The following is a 22,008-nucleotide window of genomic DNA, read 5'->3' as shown; positions in this document are numbered from 1 at the left end:
CTGCCCATGTAAAATGACCAATTTACCCCTTTACCGTTACATCAAATATTTTCGTCACTTAAAGGTGTGAATCTAGAATAAATGAAACCAGTGGTACTAACTTGGGTTTCGTCAAACCTTGGGTGGGAAAATGTCGTTACTCTTTAAAAAACTTGTTTATATATAAAATATAAAATAAAAAATCTCTAATTATCGTGTGACTTCCCCTTAAAATTGTATCTCTCTACCCTAAATTATTTTCCCTTTTCGTTCTCCACATCTTGTTGAGCTTTCTCTTCAATTCTCGTTCCACCTTAAATCATTCTCGATCTTCTTTGTTCTCACCCGATTATACGACAAGCTTTGGCCTTCGAGTCCTGACTTAGACACTCGCCGTTCGCCATTTTTCAAGCTCTTTTCGTGCTACCTTTAGCTCATCTTAATGAAAAAAAATATAGTTATGATTGATTTTAATTTTATTTTTTTTTGCCCCATTGAGTGAAATTCCGGATCTATCACCGTATGAGTTCTATCACTTCCTTGAGGGATTAGCCCAAAAAAATAAAAAAAGGTGCGTCTAAATTATATGGAATTATGGAACGAACACCTGCAAACAGCAAATGAACTCTTAAAGAGTGCATTGATAAACATAATTAATTTTCTGAAATTTATGCATTAAGCTACGTAAAGAAATAAGCACTGATAATTTCTAACGAATTTCTCACTGATTATAAATCTATAATATACATTCTGTTGACTGCTGGGTGTTCCTTAATTAATTGTTGCCATACAAATTAGTATACTACATTTCATAAATTAAGATACGGAATAACAAAAGTGGACTGTTCTGTGAGATGTGTGAAACTTTAAACAGTGAAGGAAACAAGAAATAATAATAGAAGAATTAAAGACACGGAATCTAGTATCCTGGGAATATTGTGGAAATGGTGACGCATATGGAAGCCTATATTGGGTAGAAGAATGATTCCTGGGGTGGTGGTGGTAAGGAAACGGGGGGGTGGAAGAAGAGGGGGGTGGGGGGGGGGGGGGGGCGGGCGGCGGCGGCGGATAGCTAACTGCTGCTGGTGGTGAATACATTGGCGGAGGAGCAGATTGGATCGGTGGAGGAGGGGAGTGGACTGGCGGTGGTGGTGAGAATAGTGGTGGAGGAGGAGAGTGGATTGGCGGAGGAGGAGAATGGACTGGGGTTGGGGTTGAGTGGACTGGGGGAAGGAGGAGAGTGGACTGGTGGTCGTGGTGAGCGGACTGGGGGAGGAGGACAATGGCCTGGGTGTGGGGAGGAGGAGAATGGACTGCCGGTGGTGGTGAGTTTACTGGCGGTCGTGGTGAGAAAGAGTGGACGGGGGGTGAAGGCGGTGGAGAGCGTACCGGGGGGGGGGGGGGGGAGGGCGGGGGGGGGGGGAGGAGGAGAATGGACTGCCGGTGGTGGTGAGTTTACTGGCGGTCGTGGTGAGAAAGAGTGGACGGGGGGTGAAGGCGGTGGAGAGCGTACCGGAGGTGGAGAAGAAGTTGGTTTGGGTGCATTTGGCTTTGGTGCAGCGCATATTTCCTTATTGCCTTTCACAGGTGTGTTTACACGACCTGGCATATATTAGTAGATTTTTTTTTGTTTTTGTTTTTTTGAAGGCATCTAAGGAACCAGGCCATATTGGAGTCTGTCTAATATGTAGAGACACATAACACTTTATAAACCCAATAAGCCAAAGTAATTACACAAAGGGGAGAGTTTATATTAGTGGATTTCTGTTTAGGTCTATCAGGTAAGCAATGGTCTGTATCATCAAACACAACCCCCTTCTTCTTTTGTGGTTTATCATGCTTGTGCCTCACCATTGAAGTAATTGTGTGAAAATGTGAAGTTGTTCAACTTAGGCAAACTGCACAATTTCTCGGGGACAAATCCTGTTATCATGTTATTGGAAATATTCAAATGTTCAATATTGCTTAGGCTTTTAAAGTCCTGGTATAATATGCCTCTTAATGAGTTTGAAGAAAGATCCAAAACCCGTAAGTTTCCAAGTTTACAAACTCTGTTGGCAAACAACCAGTAAGGTTGTTGTTGGATGAAATGATCTCATTCAAGGTGTTTCCCATATTGCCAATGCTGCTCGGTACACAACCTGTGAATTGGTTACTGGAAACAACCATAACGGAAGCTGTTGAGGACCTAAAAGTGGGAGGAATGGAGAATTTGAATCGGTTGTTGTTCAAAAACAATACATCCAACTTCTTCTCAAAGAGTTGAGAAGGCAATTCACCCTCAAACTCATTATACCTTGTATCAAGGTACTTAAGTTTGGGTAGTGATATAGCAGTTGTTGGGAATGGACCAACAAAGCGGTTGTTACTTAGATCAAGCTCATCAAGTAGCGAAAGCTTTGAAATACTATTGGGAATTACCCCACAAAATCTGTTAGAATTGATGTGCAAAAGAGCAATATCAGTCAATAGACCAAACTCCGCAGGAATGTAGCCAGCAATGTCAGCGTCATTAAGATCAATGCCGGCAACAACAGTTAAATACGATCATCAAGAGCCTGTGCGCAAAAAACACCAGTATAAGAATATACATCAGGTCCAGACCAATTTCCTGTGGTGTTAAATGGGTCTGAATAGATGGCCTTTTTCCATGCTTGGAGGGAAATGTAGGCTCTCCTAAGTCTTTTATTGGGGAAACATATGTTAACATTAACTTTGTCTTGATAATTAGGTTGGTGGGATGCCAAAACACTAGCAGAATCCAATTTAACCTTTTGATTTAATGAAATTTGTTCGTAACCTTACACGAAATAGTTGAAGCCTTTTGAATTTGGATTGAGGAGTTGGGCCTTCAAGCCCATTCGAATGGTATAATCCTAGTTAACCTTGCATTGATTATCGAAACTCTTTGACCTCCGTCAGACAGTGAATGAAGGTAGTGTAGTGAAAGCTTGAAGAGATTGTTTTTATTAACAATAATATTATATTTATAAAAAAAATTTACAAGGTAAAATAAGGTAATAAAAAATGAATGGAAGAGTTTGTTTCACTCTTTCATTCATTTTTTACTACACCACTTTATATTGAGATCTTTGTAAAATATCTATGTAAGTGTAGTATTACTCTTTTATTAAACTACGAGGTCTTGTTTATTAAATGCATCAACCATGTCCTCAAATCTCAATGTTAATAGGGAACAATTAGGGCTTTAAATATTGTTCCATTAACTGTTGCTTTTTAGTATTTTCTTGAAGGAACGGGAGGAGCTAGTATGGTATGATTTGTTGGACAAATGGCCAAAAATAATAATAATAATAAATAAATAAAATAAAAAAAGCTTCTCTCCGCCCAGAAACATAGCTCATATGATTATGGCTATAAAGAAATTAAAGAATAAGAAAAGACATCACCCACAAACACTTGCATGGCTGTCTGTCTGTCTGTCTGTCTATCTCATCCCGAGAACTAAAATTAAAATATGAAGCTTTAAATTTTGGGGTAACCCCACTAACTTAAATATTGAAGAACGCTTTATGTTAAAGATTAAATTTGACATTATAGGAAAAGCGATTCAACTAAAATAAAAGGCAAAAAAGCACCAGAGGGCAGTATCTATCTCTTCAAAAAGACTCTCTTCTCTACTCATTACCCACAAATTTTCTTTTCCATTATTACTCAGGAATATAAAAGTGCCCTAATATCCCATTGATCTCCACTAAGAAGGACCACAGGCACGGTAAGTGAGAAACAGCAGAGGAGACATTGAACACTAGCATCGTGGTTCGGGCCATCTCACTCACCTAGACAACTGTTATTCAATCACAAAACTTCTTAGTTATGGAGATGCCATTGCCACGTGTGATATGCTTCCATTCTAATCATACACTACACTGATCATATAATTATAATGAAAGATTATGAATAATATTTTAGTTCCAGACTAAACCACACTCTTGTATGTAATTCCAGTCTCCTTTGATTGAAAAACCGTCAAAGAATATTGTTAATATCAAACTCTCACATCGGTTAAGACTAAAGAGAACTAGAGAAGACGGTTTTAATCATTTATATAGTATAAAAACATTCTAAAAAATCTAAAAATGTTTTTTCAAAACAAAAACTTGCGAGCTTGTAAGCAGTCAGATGATTACAATGAAGGATACATGCAAACTTACGACATAGACGTGAAAATGTTAGTAATGTATTGTCTTTAAAACTAATCATGCAATCTTGATTTGGTGTCAGTTTTGGTAATATTTATATAAATAAAATAAAGTGGGAAGGTAGCACATAATTTAAAATGACTTTAGTAGATAAAATATTTTATGTTGGTTGTTTGTTGTTGGTTGTATGGCAGAAGCCATTAATATCATATGCACATTTTAATTAAAAAATGTTTCAAATATTGCAAGTACTACCAAACCAAACCAAGAAATAAATATTCAGCAAAACGAGATGTGGACAAGAAAATTGCGTAACACAAAACAAGGGTGTATTTGCAAGCATTGTTATGTCCAATTAACAAAAGAATCAAATTTTGGGAGTGACAAAGTAGATTAGATGGGAGTATGGGAATGGGACTTAGGAGAGCCAAACAAACTCCAAAATCCATTGTCAAACGACAACACTTTGGAAAGATAAAATTGACTCGCGTGGTAAATTCCTATTATATTTATCAACGTGAAACGATGCGTTTGACGTCACCGGTGACCGGAGAGCATAGGTCAACGCAGCGGCTCACATGGCCCAACCTCTTCGTTGGCACCGTTTGACTGTCCAAAAATTAGTCAAACAACATTAATTACAAATTTCACCCTTTTTTAATCCGAATTTGATGATATTTTTCTAGGTCAAATTATCACCATCATGCTTTTGGACCTAGAAGTCACACTGGAATTTTGGAATCCAAAGTAATAGGATTTTACCATATTAGCCTGCAACGCATTAACCTGAACAAGATGCAGCAAATGATTAATTATAGGATTAATGGAAGGCGATTGATTTGAACATTATTTACTAGATAATTATAGATCCAGCGTTTTTTAATTTTGCTGTAATGTTCACGTGAGTTGACCACCTTTTTTAACAATGACAGCTCAATTGAGGCATGCATCCACGAGATTTTGCAATCTTAAGTCTTAACTAATGCTAATCTCAATCAATCCATCAATTATTTATGTTATTGCTACCGAATGCTTGATAAAGAGAAGACAATGTTTACCAGTACGTGAGGATTATGGGAATTTGACTTCAAATCTCAATTAAAAACACTCCACCAACTAATAATTTTAGCACCTTGAATAAGTAACCACGTTAACTGCTCAAATATTGGAGGGAAGGGAGAAGTCAAAGTAACTTCCCCTGCAACTTTTCTCAAACATTCGGCAGAGGAATATCAAAAAGAACAAAAAAAGGAAAAAAGGAAACAGTTATCTGTGACTGTAAATCAAATAATGCTGCTGCCACTCCGTAAACTTATGAAAAGAGACTGGTGATAGCAAAAATAAGTTGACAACTGAGAAGGGTAAAAATGGAAATTCAAAGAAAATTTTGGTGTAATTAATGATGAGGAAGAGAAGAGAGTAGCAGCATTCAATGCAGACTTGTTTGTATTAAGTGCGCGTAGTAAATGAGGAATTGATTGGCAGCGACGGATTTGGTTTTTCTTGGTTTCTCTCAGCTTCACTCCCTTCCCCTTCATCTAAAACTGAAGGAAGAGAAAAAAGTGGTTGGTGAGTAGTGATAGTAGGAGGGAAGTTGGTGAAGCTGTTTTGGCTCCCTGCTTTGAGTTTAAGATTTTGCATTTATATCTCCTTTCTTATTCTGGGTATTTTTGATTGTCACATTACTTTACCGGGTAAAATATTGGAAAATTTTGAGGCTTGGCTTTTGGGTCTTGGTAAAATTTGTACAGCCATTTATTCTTTTGTTGGTGGGATGGCTTTGAATCTGGGTTTTGTATCTTTGGTGGGGTTAAGAGTTGGGAACTGTATTTAATTTTCTTGGGTGTTCAATGTGATACTGCTGTTGAATTATTTTGAATTTGAGTTACTAGTTTTAGACCCTCCCAGTCCCAGTTATGGGCCCTTGAAGGATGCCAAAGCTGAGTTTCTCTGATCGCTTTAAAGGTTTGATTCTAATCTCCTTTGTTTTTCTTTTTCTTTTTCTATTTTTTTAATCTCTTTCTCTTCTTTATGACCAATTCTTAGTTGATCTCACTCAAAAAGTTTATTGGTCTTAATACAAGAATCTTTATTTGTGCTGTTTTTGAATGTTGTAGGTACTATCATATAAAGTAAAACCTCCTCTTCAGTACAGCAAAACTTGGAATGTCATCCAATCTGAAATTTTGACTACTTATCTGATTCAAAAAGAAAACATTTGATATCCTCCACAACCTCAAGATACCCGCTTTGCTTTACATTTGGGTTTGAAACTGATTCTATTTTCTTTTGGGGTTCTTTGGCTGAGTTTCTTTATTTCTGAATATCAGTCAGATTGGTTGGTTACAGAGAGAGTAACATCTATGCATCTTTCACTATGGAAGCCAATAACTCACTGTGCAGCTCTAATCATGGACAAAAAAACCAAAAGAAGAAACCGTTCTGGTTTGACCGTGGACGTAAAGCACAGAACTTCTATGCTTCGTCAATTGCAAGAAAACAAGCTCAAAGAGGCTTTGGAGGAGGCATCCGAAGAAGGGTCCTTAGCAAAATCTCAGGACATTGATTCTGATTCACTCAACCATGAAACAAGCTTAGGCCGATCACGCTCTCTTGCTAGGCTCCATGCCCAGAAGGAGTTTCTCCGAGCAACTGCTCTAGCTGCGGACCGAATTTTCAGTTCAGAGGATTCAATTCTTGAGCTAAGCGATGCCTTCTCAAAGTTTTTAACAATGTACCCCAAATTCCAGTCTACTGAAAAGATTGACCAGTTGCGATCAGACGAGTATGGACATTTGTCCGAGTCTTTTGCTAAGGTATGTCTTGATTATTGTGGCTTCGGGCTATTTTCTCACATTCAGACTCAACTAAATTGGGAGTCGTCGACGTTCACTTTGTCTGAGATTACTGCTAATTTGAGTAACCATGCTCTCTATGGTGGTGCTGAGAAAGATACCGCTGAACATGATATCAAGACTAGGATTATGGACTATTTGAACATTCCTGAAAATGAATATGGACTTGTTTTTACTGTTAGTAGGGGTTCTGCATTTAAATTGCTTGCTGAATCATACCCTTTTGAGACCAATAAGAAGCTGTTAACCATGTTTGATCATGAAAGCCAGTCTGTGAATTGGATGGCTCAGAGTGCTAAAGAGAAAGGTGCTAAGGTTTATAGTGCGTGGTTTAAATATCCCTCTTTGAAACTCTGCTCTAGGGAGCTTAGAAAGCAGATTTCAAATAAGAAAAAGAAGAAAAAGGGTTGTGCAAATGGGCTATTTGTGTTTCCTGTTCAGTCTAGAGTAACTGGGGCTAAGTATTCTTACCAATGGATGGCACTTGCCCAGCAAAACAATTGGCATGTACTGCTTGATGCTGGGTCATTGGGTCCCAAGGATATGGATTCATTAGGACTGTCCCTATTCCGGCCAGATTTTATTATTACTTCTTTTTACAGGGTATTTGGGTCTGATCCAACTGGGTTTGGTTGCCTTTTGATCAAGAAATCTGTGATGGGAACTCTTCAGAATCAGGCTGGTCGTACTGGGTCTGGTATGGTGAAGATCCTTCCTGTTTTTCCCCAGTATTTGAGCGATTCAGTGGATGGTCTTGATGGTTTGGCTGGGATTGGAGATGATGCTATCAATGGTAACGAAGAATCAATGCCTGAACCGCATGGGGGGTCGCAGATGCCTGCCTTTTCAGGTGTTTTTACTTCCAATCAGGTTAGGGATGTCTTTGAAATAGAGATGGATCAGGATAATAGCTCAGATAGGGATGGCGCAAGCACAATATTTGAGGAAGTTGAGAGTATTTCAGTTGGGGAGGTTATGAAAAGTCCAATTTTCAGTGAGGATGAATCATCAGATAATTCATACTGGATTGATTTGGGTCAGAGTCCATTTGGATCTGACAATTCTGGCCAGTCGATTAAGCAGAAAGGAGGTTCACCGCTACCACCATCATGGTTTTCAGGCAAGAGGAACAGCAAAGGAATCTCTCCTAAAGCAACATCAAAATTATCCAAAAGCCCAATTTATGATGACAGGAGGGTTGAGCTTCCAATGCAGGATGATAGTATGCTTTCTTTTGATGCAGCTGTTTTATCAATGTCGCAAGACCTTGATTGTGTTAGAGTGATACCTGAAGAAGAAGATTCTGCTGAAACAGAAGCTGCTTTTGGAAATGGTGGCGAACACGTACATTTCCAGCACGCTGGAGAAATTCAAGAAGAATATGAAATCAGGAATGGGTCACTGTTACCTGATTCTAAGTTGAGGTCTACAATAAATGGGCTCAGAACCAAGAACCAGAGTTCAACTCTTCGTGATTGCAACATTGAGAGTGCTTCGGCCTCAGAAATTTGCCAAGAAAAAGAAAGTGCAATAAGAAGAGAGACAGAGGGAGAGTTTAGACTGTTGGGAAGAAGGGAAGGGGATAGGGTTGGTGGTGGTAGATTTTTTGTTTTAGAGGACAATGATCGGGTGGCAAGCATGGACCGCAGGGTATCTTTTAGCATGGAAGACAACCGAAAAGAAAACTTGAGCCACTTGGAGCAAGGGGAAATTTCCTTAACTGCACTAGGTGAAGATGAGTATTTTAGTGACATGGAATATGGCGATGAACAAGAGTGGGAAAGGAGGGAGCCTGAAATGATTTGTCGGCACCTTGATCATATTAATATGTTGGGTCTCAACAAAACTACCCTCAGATTGCGTTATCTAATAAATTGGCTTGTCACCTCATTACTTCAACTTCGGTTACCAAATTCAGGTGAGGATTCGGGAGTGCCTCTTGTACAGATTTATGGTCCTAAGATCAAATATGAAAGGGGTGCATCTGTAGCCTTTAATGTGAAAGAGAGCAGTGGTGGACGACTAATTCATCCTGAAATAGTTCAAAAGTTGGCTGAGAAAAATGGTATATCTCTTGGGATTGGTATCCTTAGTCATGTCAGGGTAGTTGACAGTCCAAAACAGCATTGTGGGGCATTTGAGCTTGAAGATACAGACTTGTGCAAGCCAATGGTGAATGGACGTGGAGATGGCAAAAATGTCTTTTACCGAGTTGAGGTTGTTACAGTGTCACTTGGATTTTTGACCAACTTTGAAGATGTTTATAAGATGTGGGCTTTTGTGGCTAAGTTTCTTAATCCATCATTTAAAGAAGATTTATCAGCTCTTCCAGAGGATTTGGAAATGTAGGACTGGGGGAAGTTTGAATGGATGCTTTTGTTTTAATTTTGACCAAAGATGGGCCCCTCTGTTGCTTCTTGCAACTCTTGTGAAGAGGATTATACTCGCACCTACTGCCCAAGTTTGAATCTTGGACCTGGCTGCGGTGGTAGATGCTGAAGCAAACAGGAAGGTACGGTTTGTGTGGTCTGTCTCTATTGCTCTTGGAGGTGATCCCTTGTGAGCAGAAATTTATTTTATATTCTTGTTGAATGTACTTTTTGTATTACTCATATTTAGTGGTATGTAGAGTTTGCTTTGATATTATATATCAGCTGAGGAAGTTATTGGTTACTTGAAATACAATCAAAATGGTTTGGAGACCGCTTCCCTTATTGCAATATAATCATTTTATTACTAATGATAGTCAATGGTTTGCGTTTCCCTTTCCTCCTGTATTATATCTCAGAGATTTTTACCATCAGTGTCTTCTTTACCATGTTTTGCCTGAAGAAGGGAGCAATCTTGTTATTTAGCATACGCCTTTCATAAATTAAGTTCTTATGTATCATTGAGAAACTGTTTTCTTCTTAATGAGAACTTTGTACATATAAAGCTTCTTCAATTTAGAGATGGTTGTAATGTAAGAATTTTGCTACTACGGATTATTTTCTCAGAAATTTTCCATCTTGGTAATGGCACAAATGTATTTGTCTGGGGGTAGTTTTGGCTAGTCAATAGAAAGAGATTATAGTTAGGGGAGGATGCTGATTCTATTTTCTTCTCATCATGTGGGGATTGCAATCTAGGCCTGTAGCTTTGACTTATACCTCTCATGAATAAATCAGGTTGATGACAATTCATGCATCTACCAAAAAATTTAGATTCCCTGCAGTTGTTTTAGTTTGCCTTTTGCCATGTTTATGCTGTGTTCAAGGATATGCATGGTTGAAAATCTAGATCCATTTTACTAATTCCAAATCCTTGTCTGATATACACAATCTGGCATAAAAAACCAAAGAGAGCAAGTCCAAACGGCCTGTATTCTACTTACTACCTTCAATTTTCTTAACCTCAGTTAGAGTCACAAAATCCAAGTGTACATTTGAGATTCAGCCAGTCTTCCATATTTTATCACGCAGTATATGCATACGTGCAGGTTGATTGAATCCATGAGTATAAAACTTTTCTGCTTAACCTGAGTAAATGCGCATATAAAAAGGGCAAGAATACAGCTGATATTTCTAGGAATCTCTTCAAGTTTCTCAACAATGCTTCTGGATATTGATGGCTATACTCCATCCAAATTCCAGAGTACACCAGAACTCAAGTCCTAAGGTCATCATGAGAAGAAAATCAATTCAAAACAGTTGATAGAAAGAAATCATTTTCATGCATTAGTGTGAATACAACTGGGCAGATTGGATTGTTGTGGTCCCTGGAAATGTAATAAGTTTAACAACTAAAACAAAGTTGTCCAATTTTATTGCAACAGAGAAAGAAAACTAATTAGACCTTTAGATTTTACAACCTACCAAACCCACGCAAGGAAAATCCAAATACCAAAAAACACAGCTATGGGTTCTGTTTTCTGTAAAGGATAACGTTGAAGAAACAGCACATTCATTCACATCAGGACACAAAAGTAAATGTAGCCCAGCTTAGCTAAAATTGGGCCTCTTTTTGTAGGATTTCTGTTGGTGATGATGAAGTTTTATACATCTTTTCTTGAATCAATCACTTCAGTTCAACACAAACAAATAATTATTATCTTTCATATGCGCTGTGAAAATATAATAAATAGTATCAATTAATGTTAAAAAAAGAAAAAAAAAAAAAAAAAAGAAACGGGGAAATTGATTCTGTCAACCTGATTGTTTTGGTCACCTGGAAAGAACAGAAGAAGACAATTGGACCTTACAGCCTACAAGAAAATTTGGGCCTTGTCCAAAGTCCAAATCCAAAAGCAATGGCACAATAGCAATCACTTCTTCATTCTACTGTTGGGAAACAATTCCCACTCTCCAGTCCACGCGCTGATATTGACGTGAAATCACACTTACAAAAACAGCGGGTCAGTGTCAGCGAAACAGCGACATCATCACCACAGCACCACTTCTCTCGTACGTGTCTCACACTCGCACTGTAACCCCCAACAGGAACCAGCCGACGGCCTAACATTACATGGGAGATGAATCATACCCGTACCACTACCACCATTTCTCATTTACTCAGCAGTTGAAGAATGATGTATGAGTTGTTAAATCTGCTTCGCCTTCAACTATCGTTTACCTTTGAGAATTACAGTTGAAATGAAAACTATTTAAAGCAGTCACAATGGATCGTACGAAGATGTTCAATTTAAGACGACCTTCCTTCTTTAATGTTTTCTCTTCTAGTTCAAGTGCAGAACGACTGGTAACTTCTCGATCTTACTCTAATCCTACATTCTCAGTCGCTATATGTATACATTTTTTTTGTTTTTTTAACACTTAGTTTCTACTTATTCCTCGAAATTAGGGTTTAGTGCTAACAAGGGTTTGTGATTTGCACTGTGGTTTGTGCTCTGGCTGTAAATTAGTTGGTGATAACTCGCGTATTTTATTATTTCAGACTCGAATTTATGGCTTCTAATCAAACCACATTGTTTGATGGTGCCAAATGACCTACAACAAAATGCTTATAACGTATCTACTTGTAGGCAATTTTATTGCGCATGGCTGCCTCTAGAACGCTTTCTAAGTAACTAAGTGTAGGAGCCTAGTTTCATTGTCTGCTGGAACAAGTTGGGTTTGCTTGGTTAAAGTTAATTAAGTAATTTGTGATCACTTTATATCAATTTTTTGATAAAATGCCTTGCATGGTAAAATCTAAAGCAATTGATATCTATCCGTCACAGAAAATTCCAATAAAGTTCGTCAAACACATGGGAGGCCAAACCTCTGGATCAGTCTCATTAATAGGGCCAAGTGGGAATACGTGGCATGTTAACTTGATTCAACAAAATGGTGATTTATTTTTTGATCAAGGATGGCCAACATTTGTGAGTGACCATTTCTTGGAATGTGGTGACCTTTTGGTTTTCAGATATGATGGTGAGTTGCATTTTAATGTGCAAGTATTTGACCAGAGTGCATGTGAGAAGGAAGATGCATTTAATTCCAAACGCAGCCTAGATTCTAGCTTCAACAATAGTACATGGCAGAAGACAGAAAGGGAGGAGGTGGCTGCCCTTTCAGAAAGAATTTTTCAAGGTGTGCCGAAGAAAATTAAAGGCAACTCTTCTGTTCTTCAAATAGACTGGATAGACAAGGATCGGGAAGCAATTTCCTGTGAGGAAACAAAGCACAATGGTATTCCATCTCATAGCTTTTCCTTGCCTTCTCAATCGAAACCTTGCAATTTAAAGCCAGGTAAGAATCCCAACCTTTCATCCTTTGGGTTTTGTGATGTTGAATCTCAGTTGAGCACATTAATATCTGAACCACTGAAGAATTCTGTTACACTTCATACTTGAGTCAACTTATAGTTAATAAAGGCAAGAGAAAGTAAAACTGGACTGTGAAGCTATTTCTGCATAGTATGCTAGTATATTTGCGAAAAGAGAGTAAACTACCATTTGCATTTCTAATTTCTTCTTATAAAGAAAAATTTGTGATCTCACAAATTTTTGTTAGATTTGAGATACTTGACACATTAGATCATTTTCAATTTTCAAAATTAAATAAACTTCAAAAAGAAAATGCAGACATTTTGGTAAGAAACAGAAAAGAAAATGAATTGAATTTGCATGATTAAAGCTATATGTTGCTGTTATCAGAACATGAAGAGAAAAAAGTTGCTCAATCTTTCAATTCGTCTTTCCCCTATTTCGTCCGAATAATGAAGAGGTTCAACATTAGTGGCTCATACACCCTGGTAAGCATTTTGTTTTTTGGTTATGGATTTCTGACAGAAACATGTGGTTCATGCATTGTCCAAAACTTGTGTCAAGTTACTTCCACAATTTATGATGCTTGTTATAAATTAGACTGAGATTGAGAAGAATATCAGATACAAAAATGTTAATTGCTGGGAACCTTGAAATATCTGCTTCTGGATTCAGTATCTTGAGCTCTAAGTGCTGCTCTATCTATTCCCTTGCCCCTCAAAAATCTAGCTTTAGATCAATCAATGAGTACTTTTATGATTAATTGCTGAATTAGCATTGAGCCCCTATTTCACCATAGCAATGCTATTCCTCCTTTCAATTGATTTCACTCACCAAGAGCTCTCTTGACACTAATGCTTGTCTCCTTAATGTGGAAATTCACTGACAAAATTCTGAAGTGAACTTTCATTCTGGAACTTATTAGTAAATTCTGTTGCGTTTTGACTTTTTGTGGTGCAGAACATTCCTTACCAGTTTTCAATGGCACATCTTCCAAACTGTAAAACAGAGATTGTCCTTTGTAATCTGAAAGGAGAAAGTTGGATTGTGAATTCAGTGCCAACTACGAAAGTGCATACAAGTCATACTTTTTGTGGAGGATGGTTGGCTTTTGTTCGTAGTAATGAGATAAAAATGGGCGACGTCTGTATTTTTGAACTTGTGCAAAAGTGTGAATTTTGTGTGCATATTCGTAGAGTTGGAAAGGAAGACCCACATAGTCAAAATGAAGAAGTAGCTTTAAGTGGGTCACATTTTGGGTCTGCTGCCACTTCATACAAAAAATTTGATGGTTTGTCAAAGACAGTGAAGAACTCTCTAAAGATCCATTCAAAATGCATGAAAAAGGTACAACTATGCGGTACAAAAGAGTCGAAGACTTGTGACATACGGAACCATGTTAGTGCAACAAGGAATTCTTCTTGTGCTGCATTATGCGCTCGGTCAAAAACGACCAACGAAAAGCCAGGTAAAGGTTTCAATTTATGATATTTTGACTTGTAATTATTACAAAGATCTGAATGACTTTGACTTACAAGACTTTTTAACAAACCTCGTAACTTAAGTTCAGCTTGTGCATTACAAAACAGAGGCAGCTATCCACAGTAGAAATAATGTTGAAGCTGAAATGGGTTCACCAAATAGCGGTAATTTGAGAATCATGATGGCACATGATGAACAAAAAGCAGCTCGATCTTTTACTTCACATGTCCCTCATTTTGTGAGAATAATGAGGAAGTTCAACATCAGTGGATCATATACTCTGGTGAGGACCATCCTGTGTATGTTTTAGATTTTTGGCTGACTTTAATGTAATGTCTATGGTTGTTGATCTAAATGTTTAAACCACACTATCCAACTGTACCCAGTTAAGTTATAGTCATTTATAAAATTCTACTTAATACTCGGAGATCCTAGAAGGCATGATTGAACTCATAATTGAGATCAATAGTTAAATTTTTGAGTCTCAACTAGTGCTGTTGTTTCATACGAAAACAGAAAAACAAATCTTGAGGATTTCACACCGTAACTTTATTCATTTTCTAGAATTTCTATTTGGAAAGTTTCTCTTACTTCTCATTTCTTTATATGTAGGGTGTGTGGGATAGTATGTACAATATTTTATCATTGTTGTGTGAAAGTTGCAGGCTGGTTACTTATGATACTCTAGGACTGAACACCACATGTTGACAAACTGTGGTTGATCTTTGTAAAAGAAGAAAATATCATTCTTTTGCATTTATTTGGCTGGTTACCATCATGCAGAAAATCCCATATAAGTTCTCTATGGCACATCTTCCTGACTGCAAAACGGAGATTCTCCTTCGAAATATAAAAGGGGAATGTTGGACAGTGAATTCTGTCCCAGATTCCAAAGGGCGAATGGTGCATACTTTTTGTGGCGGGTGGATGGCCTTTGTTCGTGGTAATGACATCAAGATTTGGGATATTTGCATATTTGAACTTATTAACAAGTGTGAAATGCGTGTTCGTATATCGGGAGTTGGAAGAAAAGAACTAGTGGAAAATCAAATATCTAATGAATAATCTACTGACATCTGTCCTCCTTTGTGAGGCATAAGGAAGAGTTCAACCTTGACTGTTCACAATTTGGTGAGTGTTGATACATGAACCTTCTATTGTTTTTAACTGTTTTCAGAGTTTCTAAGGAGAAAAAATTATATATGATTCACTTCAAAATAAATTAATTTCTGTTTTACTAATAACTATTGCTGCTTGTATTCCACTGATGTTGGAATAGAGGGAGGGTTGATTACTTCAAATTGTTTTGATCAGATGCTTTTAGGACACTGAAACTTTCCATTATCTGGCTGATAGTAAATGTAGGACTATCCCTATTTTCTGCACCCTTGCATTCATTTGATTATGCATTTGAATTAAGTTTAGAATTATTTGCTCTGAAACTAAACTGTGACAGATCATTTGGTACCATTTTTGGTTGATACAGTTTCTGCAAACACCTTAAAGCCATGACTATTACTTTTCCCTGTAGACTTTGAATCAGTTCATTTAGGTGTCAGGAGGGTTTCAGATTTTTCTGCTTGAAATGAGTTCTATGGGTTTTCCAAGAAGTTTTAAATGCTATCGAACAGTTTGATATATTTTATCTTTTCATATCATATCCTGCCTGTGATCGGTTTGGATTAACTTGGTAGCAGTTTCCTGCAGGATGTTCTTCCTTGAGAGTTACAGACGGCCAATTAGCTGTGAGCTGCATGCCTGGATTCAAGAGGTAGAGGTAACATAACTTGTGCAATATTTTCTGAAGATGTAGCTAATTGCTGTGTTAATGAAATTCAATGTGGCTAGGTGCATTGTAATTGGTATCATTTGTCTCATTGGAATCTATTGATACTTGTTGTTGGTTCCATGCAGGAACTATGTTTCAGAACTGTAACTAATCTTTGGCTCAAGATGCTTAAAACTTGTACACATAACTTATCATTATTGTTATTAGAAAAATGCTAGCCTTACTCAGTCCCCCTACTCACTTCTCTTACTCACCTTTGTAAATATAAAGCATAATACGGGTACCATAAGAGAAGTGAGTAGGGGAGTAAGGCTACTCTTGTTATTAATATTCTATCTCTAACTTTTTTTTTTTTTTTTTGTCTCTTGGCAATAAGTATGAGAAGCAGAACAAGTGGCAGACTTGTAGATGTTAGACAAAGGAATTAGAAGTTTTATTTACATGTTGGTTCAGGTTGAGAAAGAAAGAAGAAGAAATAGTTGTAAATGAGTTTGTTGGTTGTCTTAAATAAAATTAAAATTGGGCATATTCAGAGGTGGGAGGACGATAATGAATTAATGATGCCTATGCCATGTTGTGCTGAATGCCTTTAAGAAATTACTGGACTGGCTAAAGTTATTAACTTCCCTGCTAATCTAAATTCAATCGTCGCAGAATTTCTGTAAATATACCCAGGGAGAAAATTACTTATTAAGAAAAAAAGAGATGAAAAACATATCAACCATCACTCGGCAATCCTTTTTTTTCTTTTAAAATAACTTTACAATTAATCACTATGACGTGTCAAACTAGAAGAACTGTTCGGCATCTTCAATGGCACCATTTTTGAAGTAATTTGGTGAACACTATTTATTCACTCTAATTTGACGTGAAACTATCTATCCACTATAAGAACATAATTTATTTATTTGTATTTATGTTAATTTAATTATTATTTATAATAAATTTATTAATAATTACATGATTTAAAAATATAAAAATATAAAAACAAAATTTTATTTAATACAAATATTAAGTTTTAATAATTTAAAATAAATTAACATTAATTTAAAAATATTAAAATTAAAAGAAAATACAATATAAATTAGAATAATAATTTAGTATTTTGATAAATTAGTTTTGAATATTCTAATGCTTATTTGATTTAATAAATATTAAATTTTATTAAATTAGTATAATTTTTAGAGTTATTATTAATTAATAAAAATATTATTTTTAATTTTTAATTAATATATAATAAATTATTAATAAAATAAATTAATTATCTGAGAATTAATAAAAAAACATTTTTATTGATGTAATATTTGTTGCAGTAGGTTGGAAATGCAAATAATAAAAAAGCGAAAAAATTACACCGATCAGCTGTAAAAATTACCCATTTTAGTGATTGTGGTAGAAGATGGTCTTAGGAGAGAAGCGTAACCGGACAGAGTTCGCATTGGGGGAATGTCACAGTGTGAGGTTGCTCTCACCAATGTTCCACGTGTTGTTTAGTGATTGGTAAGAGTTGAAGGCTCGTCTTTTGAGACGATGAACACTGTAAAAACCGGTCATAAGCATTGTTGAGTAGTAATTAATAGTTGGACCTCATAAGTCATAAGCCTTCTCTACTTCTTCTGCTTTGGATTCTCTCTTCTCTGCTGCTACAAACATAAGCCATTTCTCTCTCTACTTTGTGATCAGCAGTGGCGTAGCTGGATATGTAATGTGAAGTTGTTATTTTCTTTTCTCCTTTGGGTGTTGTATTGTAAAACTCTGAAACTTATAATTGGTAGTAATATTGTTTATTTGCTTTTAAAATTTCAGATCCAAATTGTGGGAAATGGGAGAAGCATGCAAGGAATGCAGGAGTTGGGAAGATGAAATTTATTGGAGCCATTTCCAATGTATTCATTTCATTCAGTATCTCCATGCTGGTTTTGATCAGCAGCTTGTGAGTTTCAGTTAACCTTTCCATGTTATTATTATTTTATACATAACAACCATCTTAATTCTTTTCACGATTAATGTCACGTAACTTGCCTTCTCTGGTACTTGGAGAAAAAATATACATTTATTGCCATATGAGTTTGTCGAACAAAGTCTAAAAGGTTCTCTTTTCTTTTTGTGGAGTTTGAATGCATTTTTGGCCTTAATTTTATTATATTTCCTGTCTATCATGGAAACAGCTTGTGAGATGGTGGTCTTCGTATTTCTAGGCATTTTAGGTTTTACTTCAAATTGTTGGCTAACACAGTGTACACATTCTTTAATTTTCTTTATCTATTTAACTTAATTTTGAATGGTTTTGGAGATATTAACCTAGCTAGTTTAATTTCGAACAGTTTAATAGATTTTGCCTTGATTCGAATTCTATCTATAGGATAAGACAGACGTTAGTGTCTTTCATAACTAGAAGGTTTCCAATTGAAGTAAATCAGTATTCATGATATTTGAAGAACAAACAGATTGCTGATGAAAGTGGGACCTTTCCTTTTTCCTTTATGCTCTAGTATTGCATATCCTGCTTTTAGTGGCTGATACCAGTCCTCCAAATAGTCTTTTATTTGATTAATTCAAGCATTCTTGATGAGCCGTATTGATTATACAAAAATCTGATTGAGTTTACTTCTTGCTTTAAGAAAATATATTAGCAAAGGAACAAATTCACTGAAAGTTTGTGACTGCATTACCTGTCAAGACACTTGGAAATTTGCAAGAATCACTCCTTAATTTCATCGTTTTTTTCCATCTTGAATGGTTATGTGAACCTTTATCATCTATGGAATTGCAGACCATCCCTGAAAAGTTTTCTAGAAATCTGAAAAAGAAGCTACCAGAAACGGTGTCTCTTAAAGGGCCTAGTGGTGGTACACGGAGTATAGGAGTTACAGCAAATGATAATACCTTGAACTTTAGTCATGGTTGGCCAGAATTTGTCAAAATTCATTTTCTGAAAGAGAATGATATCTTGATCTTCAAGTACAATGGAGATTCTCATTTTGATGTTCTAATGTTTGATGGACAAAGCCAATGTGAGAAGGCAGCTTCATATTTTGTAAGAAAATGTGGGCATACAGACAATGTTAGTGGATGCCAAACCAAGAGAAAGCCTGGAGAAGATTCAGTGGAAGTAATTCCTACCTCCTCACATGGTGATGTTGAAGGTACTCCACCAAAGCAAGCAACTAATGATGACATCAACAAAACACCAGTGGGACAGCCAATTGTCTCTCAAACTTCTAACAAAAGAATTCGGAGGGGAAATAGTTCTGTTAAGCCCATTCATACCAGGCGAAGTTTAAGAAGCAAGGCACTATTTACCAATCATGCTAAGAAACTAATGGGCAAATCCGGTACTCCCCTTCACCTTTTCTTCTTATTCTTTCTTCGCAGCACATGTAATGTTTCATAATCATCATTGAACAAATCTCATCATACACTTTTTAAGTCATTCTAATTTGCTGTACATTGACATTCAACTGCTGTGTGAATGGACACCATTATATCATTTGAGTGTCTCTTGAGAAAACATAGTATCTTGTTGATTAATTTGCTTGTTTATTTATTTTATTTGAGCAGCAAGTAGGTCAAATGCTGAGGTTACATCCTTCAACGGAAACTTGGCATCAGGCCAAAATTTCTTATCAAGTAGGAGGCCCGTGTCTGGAGATGAGAAAATGAATGCCTTGCAGTTGGCAAAAGCAGCATTAACCACTGATAGCTTCTTAGTAGTCATGAAACCCACGCATGTGTACAAAAGATTTTTTATGGTAAATATTTCGTTCCAGGCATCCATAATTTTTTTAATCTTATTACACCTTATTTTATGTTTTTTGTTTCTTTTCTGGTTTCTTCAACAAGTTCCTTTTAAGAATCAGAAGACTTTAGTATGGAAATGTTGATCTTACGTTTTGAATTCTGGTTATGCTTTGTTCAGGCTATTCCTGCAGGGTGGATGACAAAACATCTCACTTTGGAGAATCAAGATGTGATTCTGCGTGTGAATGAGAAAACATGGCAAGTTAAATTTCAATTCTGGAAGCCTCGTTGTTGTGGAGGGCTTTCTGGTGGCTGGAAGAATTTTGCTGCAGATAACAACTTGGACGAATTTGATGTGTGTGTGTTCCAACCAGCTAACCTGGTAATCAAACCCATTGTTCTCAATGTTGTAATCTTTCGAGTTGTGAATGAAGTGATTCCACTGACCCAAGTAACCCCTGCCTACTTGACGTGTTGAAATCTGCTCAACATAATGGAAGAAAAGTGCTCATGTAACTAGTCTCTGGCACCAGCTTGCAGTTTCCACTGTTGTTTTTGGTGTTCCCTTTTGGTGTTAGCTGGGTTTCAAATATTGTACAGTTTGCCAACTTTTGGACTGCACTTGTAAATATTGTGTATTTGGCAGACTAACTTAAGTTACATAACATCTTGTTCTGCTACATCTTTTTATTATCTCCATGTCCCTCACATTCAGTCACAGTGTCATTCCAATCCCAGGGAAGATCCAAATTTTTTAACAAAAAATGAAACAGAGGATCAGATAGTGGGTGGACTAGCATGAAGATAGATATCATACTTTGACACTTTCTCAATTTAACCAAGTACAAGGTTCAAGAGTATTTTAGGTCTCACGATTATCCTAAATTTCTTAATTTACGTAGTGTGGGTATTTAATAAACAGTAAGATAAAATTATTGAAAGACAATTACCTTAAAACAAGGAAAAAATATTATGGAAAGAATCAATTTTTTTCACTAAAAAATAATTACCCAAAAGATTAAAATCTTTAAGATCGATAAACCTTGAACTTTTTCTTATAAATGGGATGTAATAGCTCACCATTGGTGATATGAGATACATTATTGGACAAATAAAAACCATTACTAAGTTGACCAATTGAAAGCTACCGAGAAAATTAACTAGAGAGGTTTTATGACCCTTCCAGCAAAACATGCGAGATGGCAGCTGATCGTTTTTATATTAACTACGAATTCCAAGGCTTACAAATAATCAAACAAAAAAAAAAACTATGCTTAAGATTAAGCACGAGTAAGACAGATGCGTATAGCCCTCTTTAAAAGCCTGAACCAGTTCGCCTCAAGTTTCCTACTTCCATCATCTTGGCTTCCCCCGTTTAGTGTTTGTTGGTATAAAGTTAAAACAGAAAGAGGGCTTTAGCGAATGACATTGAAAGAACAGCGTGTTCTTGGCAAGATCCGATCGGAAATAGCCATAGAAGAATTCGAGTAAGGGCGTAAATTAGGGGTTTATGGGCAAGTACGCGAGATGTAAGCAATAGATTTGTCAACGAAGTCCTTCTTGCCGGGAATGACTGACCGAAGAAAAGTAACTGGCTTGCTTCGCTTGACTGCTATCCTTGGCCTGAGACCGTTGGGAACTTCTTCCCACTTTTTTATTTTATTTCATTTCCCATTTAGGGACATAAAAAAAAGTCTTGTGGTGGAAGAAAAAGGTAACTGCTTTATCGTTTCCTGGGTGTTTATAGTTTATGATCTTCCTTGTGTTTAGAATTTTTCTACTTGTCACATTCTTTTTACGTTCGTGTTCTCTACTTAGTACATTATTTGTTGGTTGAAAAACCCTCATGTGATCTGTTAGAAACTAGTAAGTAGTAAGGCAAGTTTTTTTTTAATTTTTTTTTATTTTTCAAGAATAAAAATAGTATTATTTGGCAAGTATTTGACCTATTTGTCTAGACGGATAATGATTTGGATGAGGTTCGATAGAGTGTAATAATTATTAAATTGGCCTAAAAAATTAGTAGTTCACTCACAGGGTCATCTTCGTTCCACTAATTTTTATTGTGTTGATAGTTTCTCCCACTTTCGAATGTTAGATTTGGTTGTTTTAAAATTGAATTTTATATATATTGTTGGTGAAAAATAAAATAAAATAATAATTTTATTTTAAAAAGATACAATAATGAATAATGAAAATGATACAAAAACTAAAAGACTAGGCGTGAATATCTCGCTTTCTTAAAAGAGA

General features: G+C 36.4%; 3 protein-coding genes across 3 annotated transcripts; 2 read left to right on the top strand and 1 right to left on the bottom strand.

Annotated features, from left to right (window-relative positions):
- Positions 1–1,659: 1,659 nt before the first annotated feature.
- LOC116137635 (pollen-specific leucine-rich repeat extensin-like protein 3) lies at positions 1,660–6,503 on the bottom strand. The gene is given in 6 exon segments (XM_031423318.1): positions 1,660–1,815; positions 1,817–2,025; positions 2,028–2,522; positions 2,525–2,698; positions 6,359–6,390; positions 6,490–6,503. Coding segments are annotated over 6 exon segments (1,080 nt in total).
- Positions 5,605–9,697, top strand: LOC116137748. Its single transcript, XM_031423446.1, has 2 exons — positions 5,605–6,107; positions 6,260–9,697. The coding sequence occupies exon 2, from the start codon at positions 6,506–6,508 to the stop codon at positions 9,344–9,346; it is 2,841 nt and encodes a 946-aa protein (XP_031279306.1). The 5' UTR covers positions 5,605–6,107; positions 6,260–6,505; the 3' UTR covers positions 9,347–9,697.
- A 1,750-nt stretch (positions 9,698–11,447) lies between these two features.
- Positions 11,448–20,440, top strand: LOC116137627. Its single transcript, XM_031423314.1, has 13 exons — positions 11,448–11,734; positions 12,216–12,729; positions 13,137–13,234; positions 13,707–14,214; positions 14,336–14,511; positions 15,012–15,286; positions 15,936–16,005; positions 16,143–16,194; positions 17,619–17,724; positions 17,824–17,950; positions 18,791–19,352; positions 19,579–19,769; positions 19,937–20,440. Exons 1-13 carry the CDS (start codon positions 11,654–11,656, stop codon positions 20,234–20,236), a joined length of 3,060 nt encoding a protein of 1,019 aa, XP_031279174.1. The 5' UTR covers positions 11,448–11,653; the 3' UTR covers positions 20,237–20,440.
- The last annotated feature ends 1,568 nt before the right edge of the window (positions 20,441–22,008 follow it).

Source organism: Pistacia vera, unplaced genomic scaffold (genome assembly GCF_008641045.1).
Source record: "Pistacia vera cultivar Batoury unplaced genomic scaffold, PisVer_v2 Contig1096, whole genome shotgun sequence".
Taxonomy (NCBI): domain Eukaryota; kingdom Viridiplantae; phylum Streptophyta; class Magnoliopsida; order Sapindales; family Anacardiaceae; genus Pistacia; species Pistacia vera.
Note: the sequence above shows the minus strand (reverse complement) of the source record. Positions and strands in the feature narration are given on the sequence as shown.

What these genes read in the sequence shown, in the direction of transcription:
- LOC116137748 (XM_031423446.1), top strand. Translation starts at nt 6,506, where the DNA reads ATGCATCTTTCACTATGGAAGCCAATAACTCACTGTGCAGCTCTAATC.
- LOC116137627 (XM_031423314.1), top strand. Translation starts at nt 11,654, where the DNA reads ATGGATCGTACGAAGATGTTCAATTTAAGACGACCTTCCTTCTTTAAT. An exon ending in TCAGTGGATCATATACTCTG is followed by an intron (nt 14,512 to 15,011) that starts GTGAGGACCATC and finishes ACCATCATGCAG; the next exon opens with AAAATCCCATATAAGTTCTC. An exon ending in CCTGGATTCAAGAGGTAGAG is followed by an intron (nt 16,006 to 16,142) that starts GTAACATAACTT and finishes GGTTCCATGCAG; the next exon opens with GAACTATGTTTCAGAACTGT.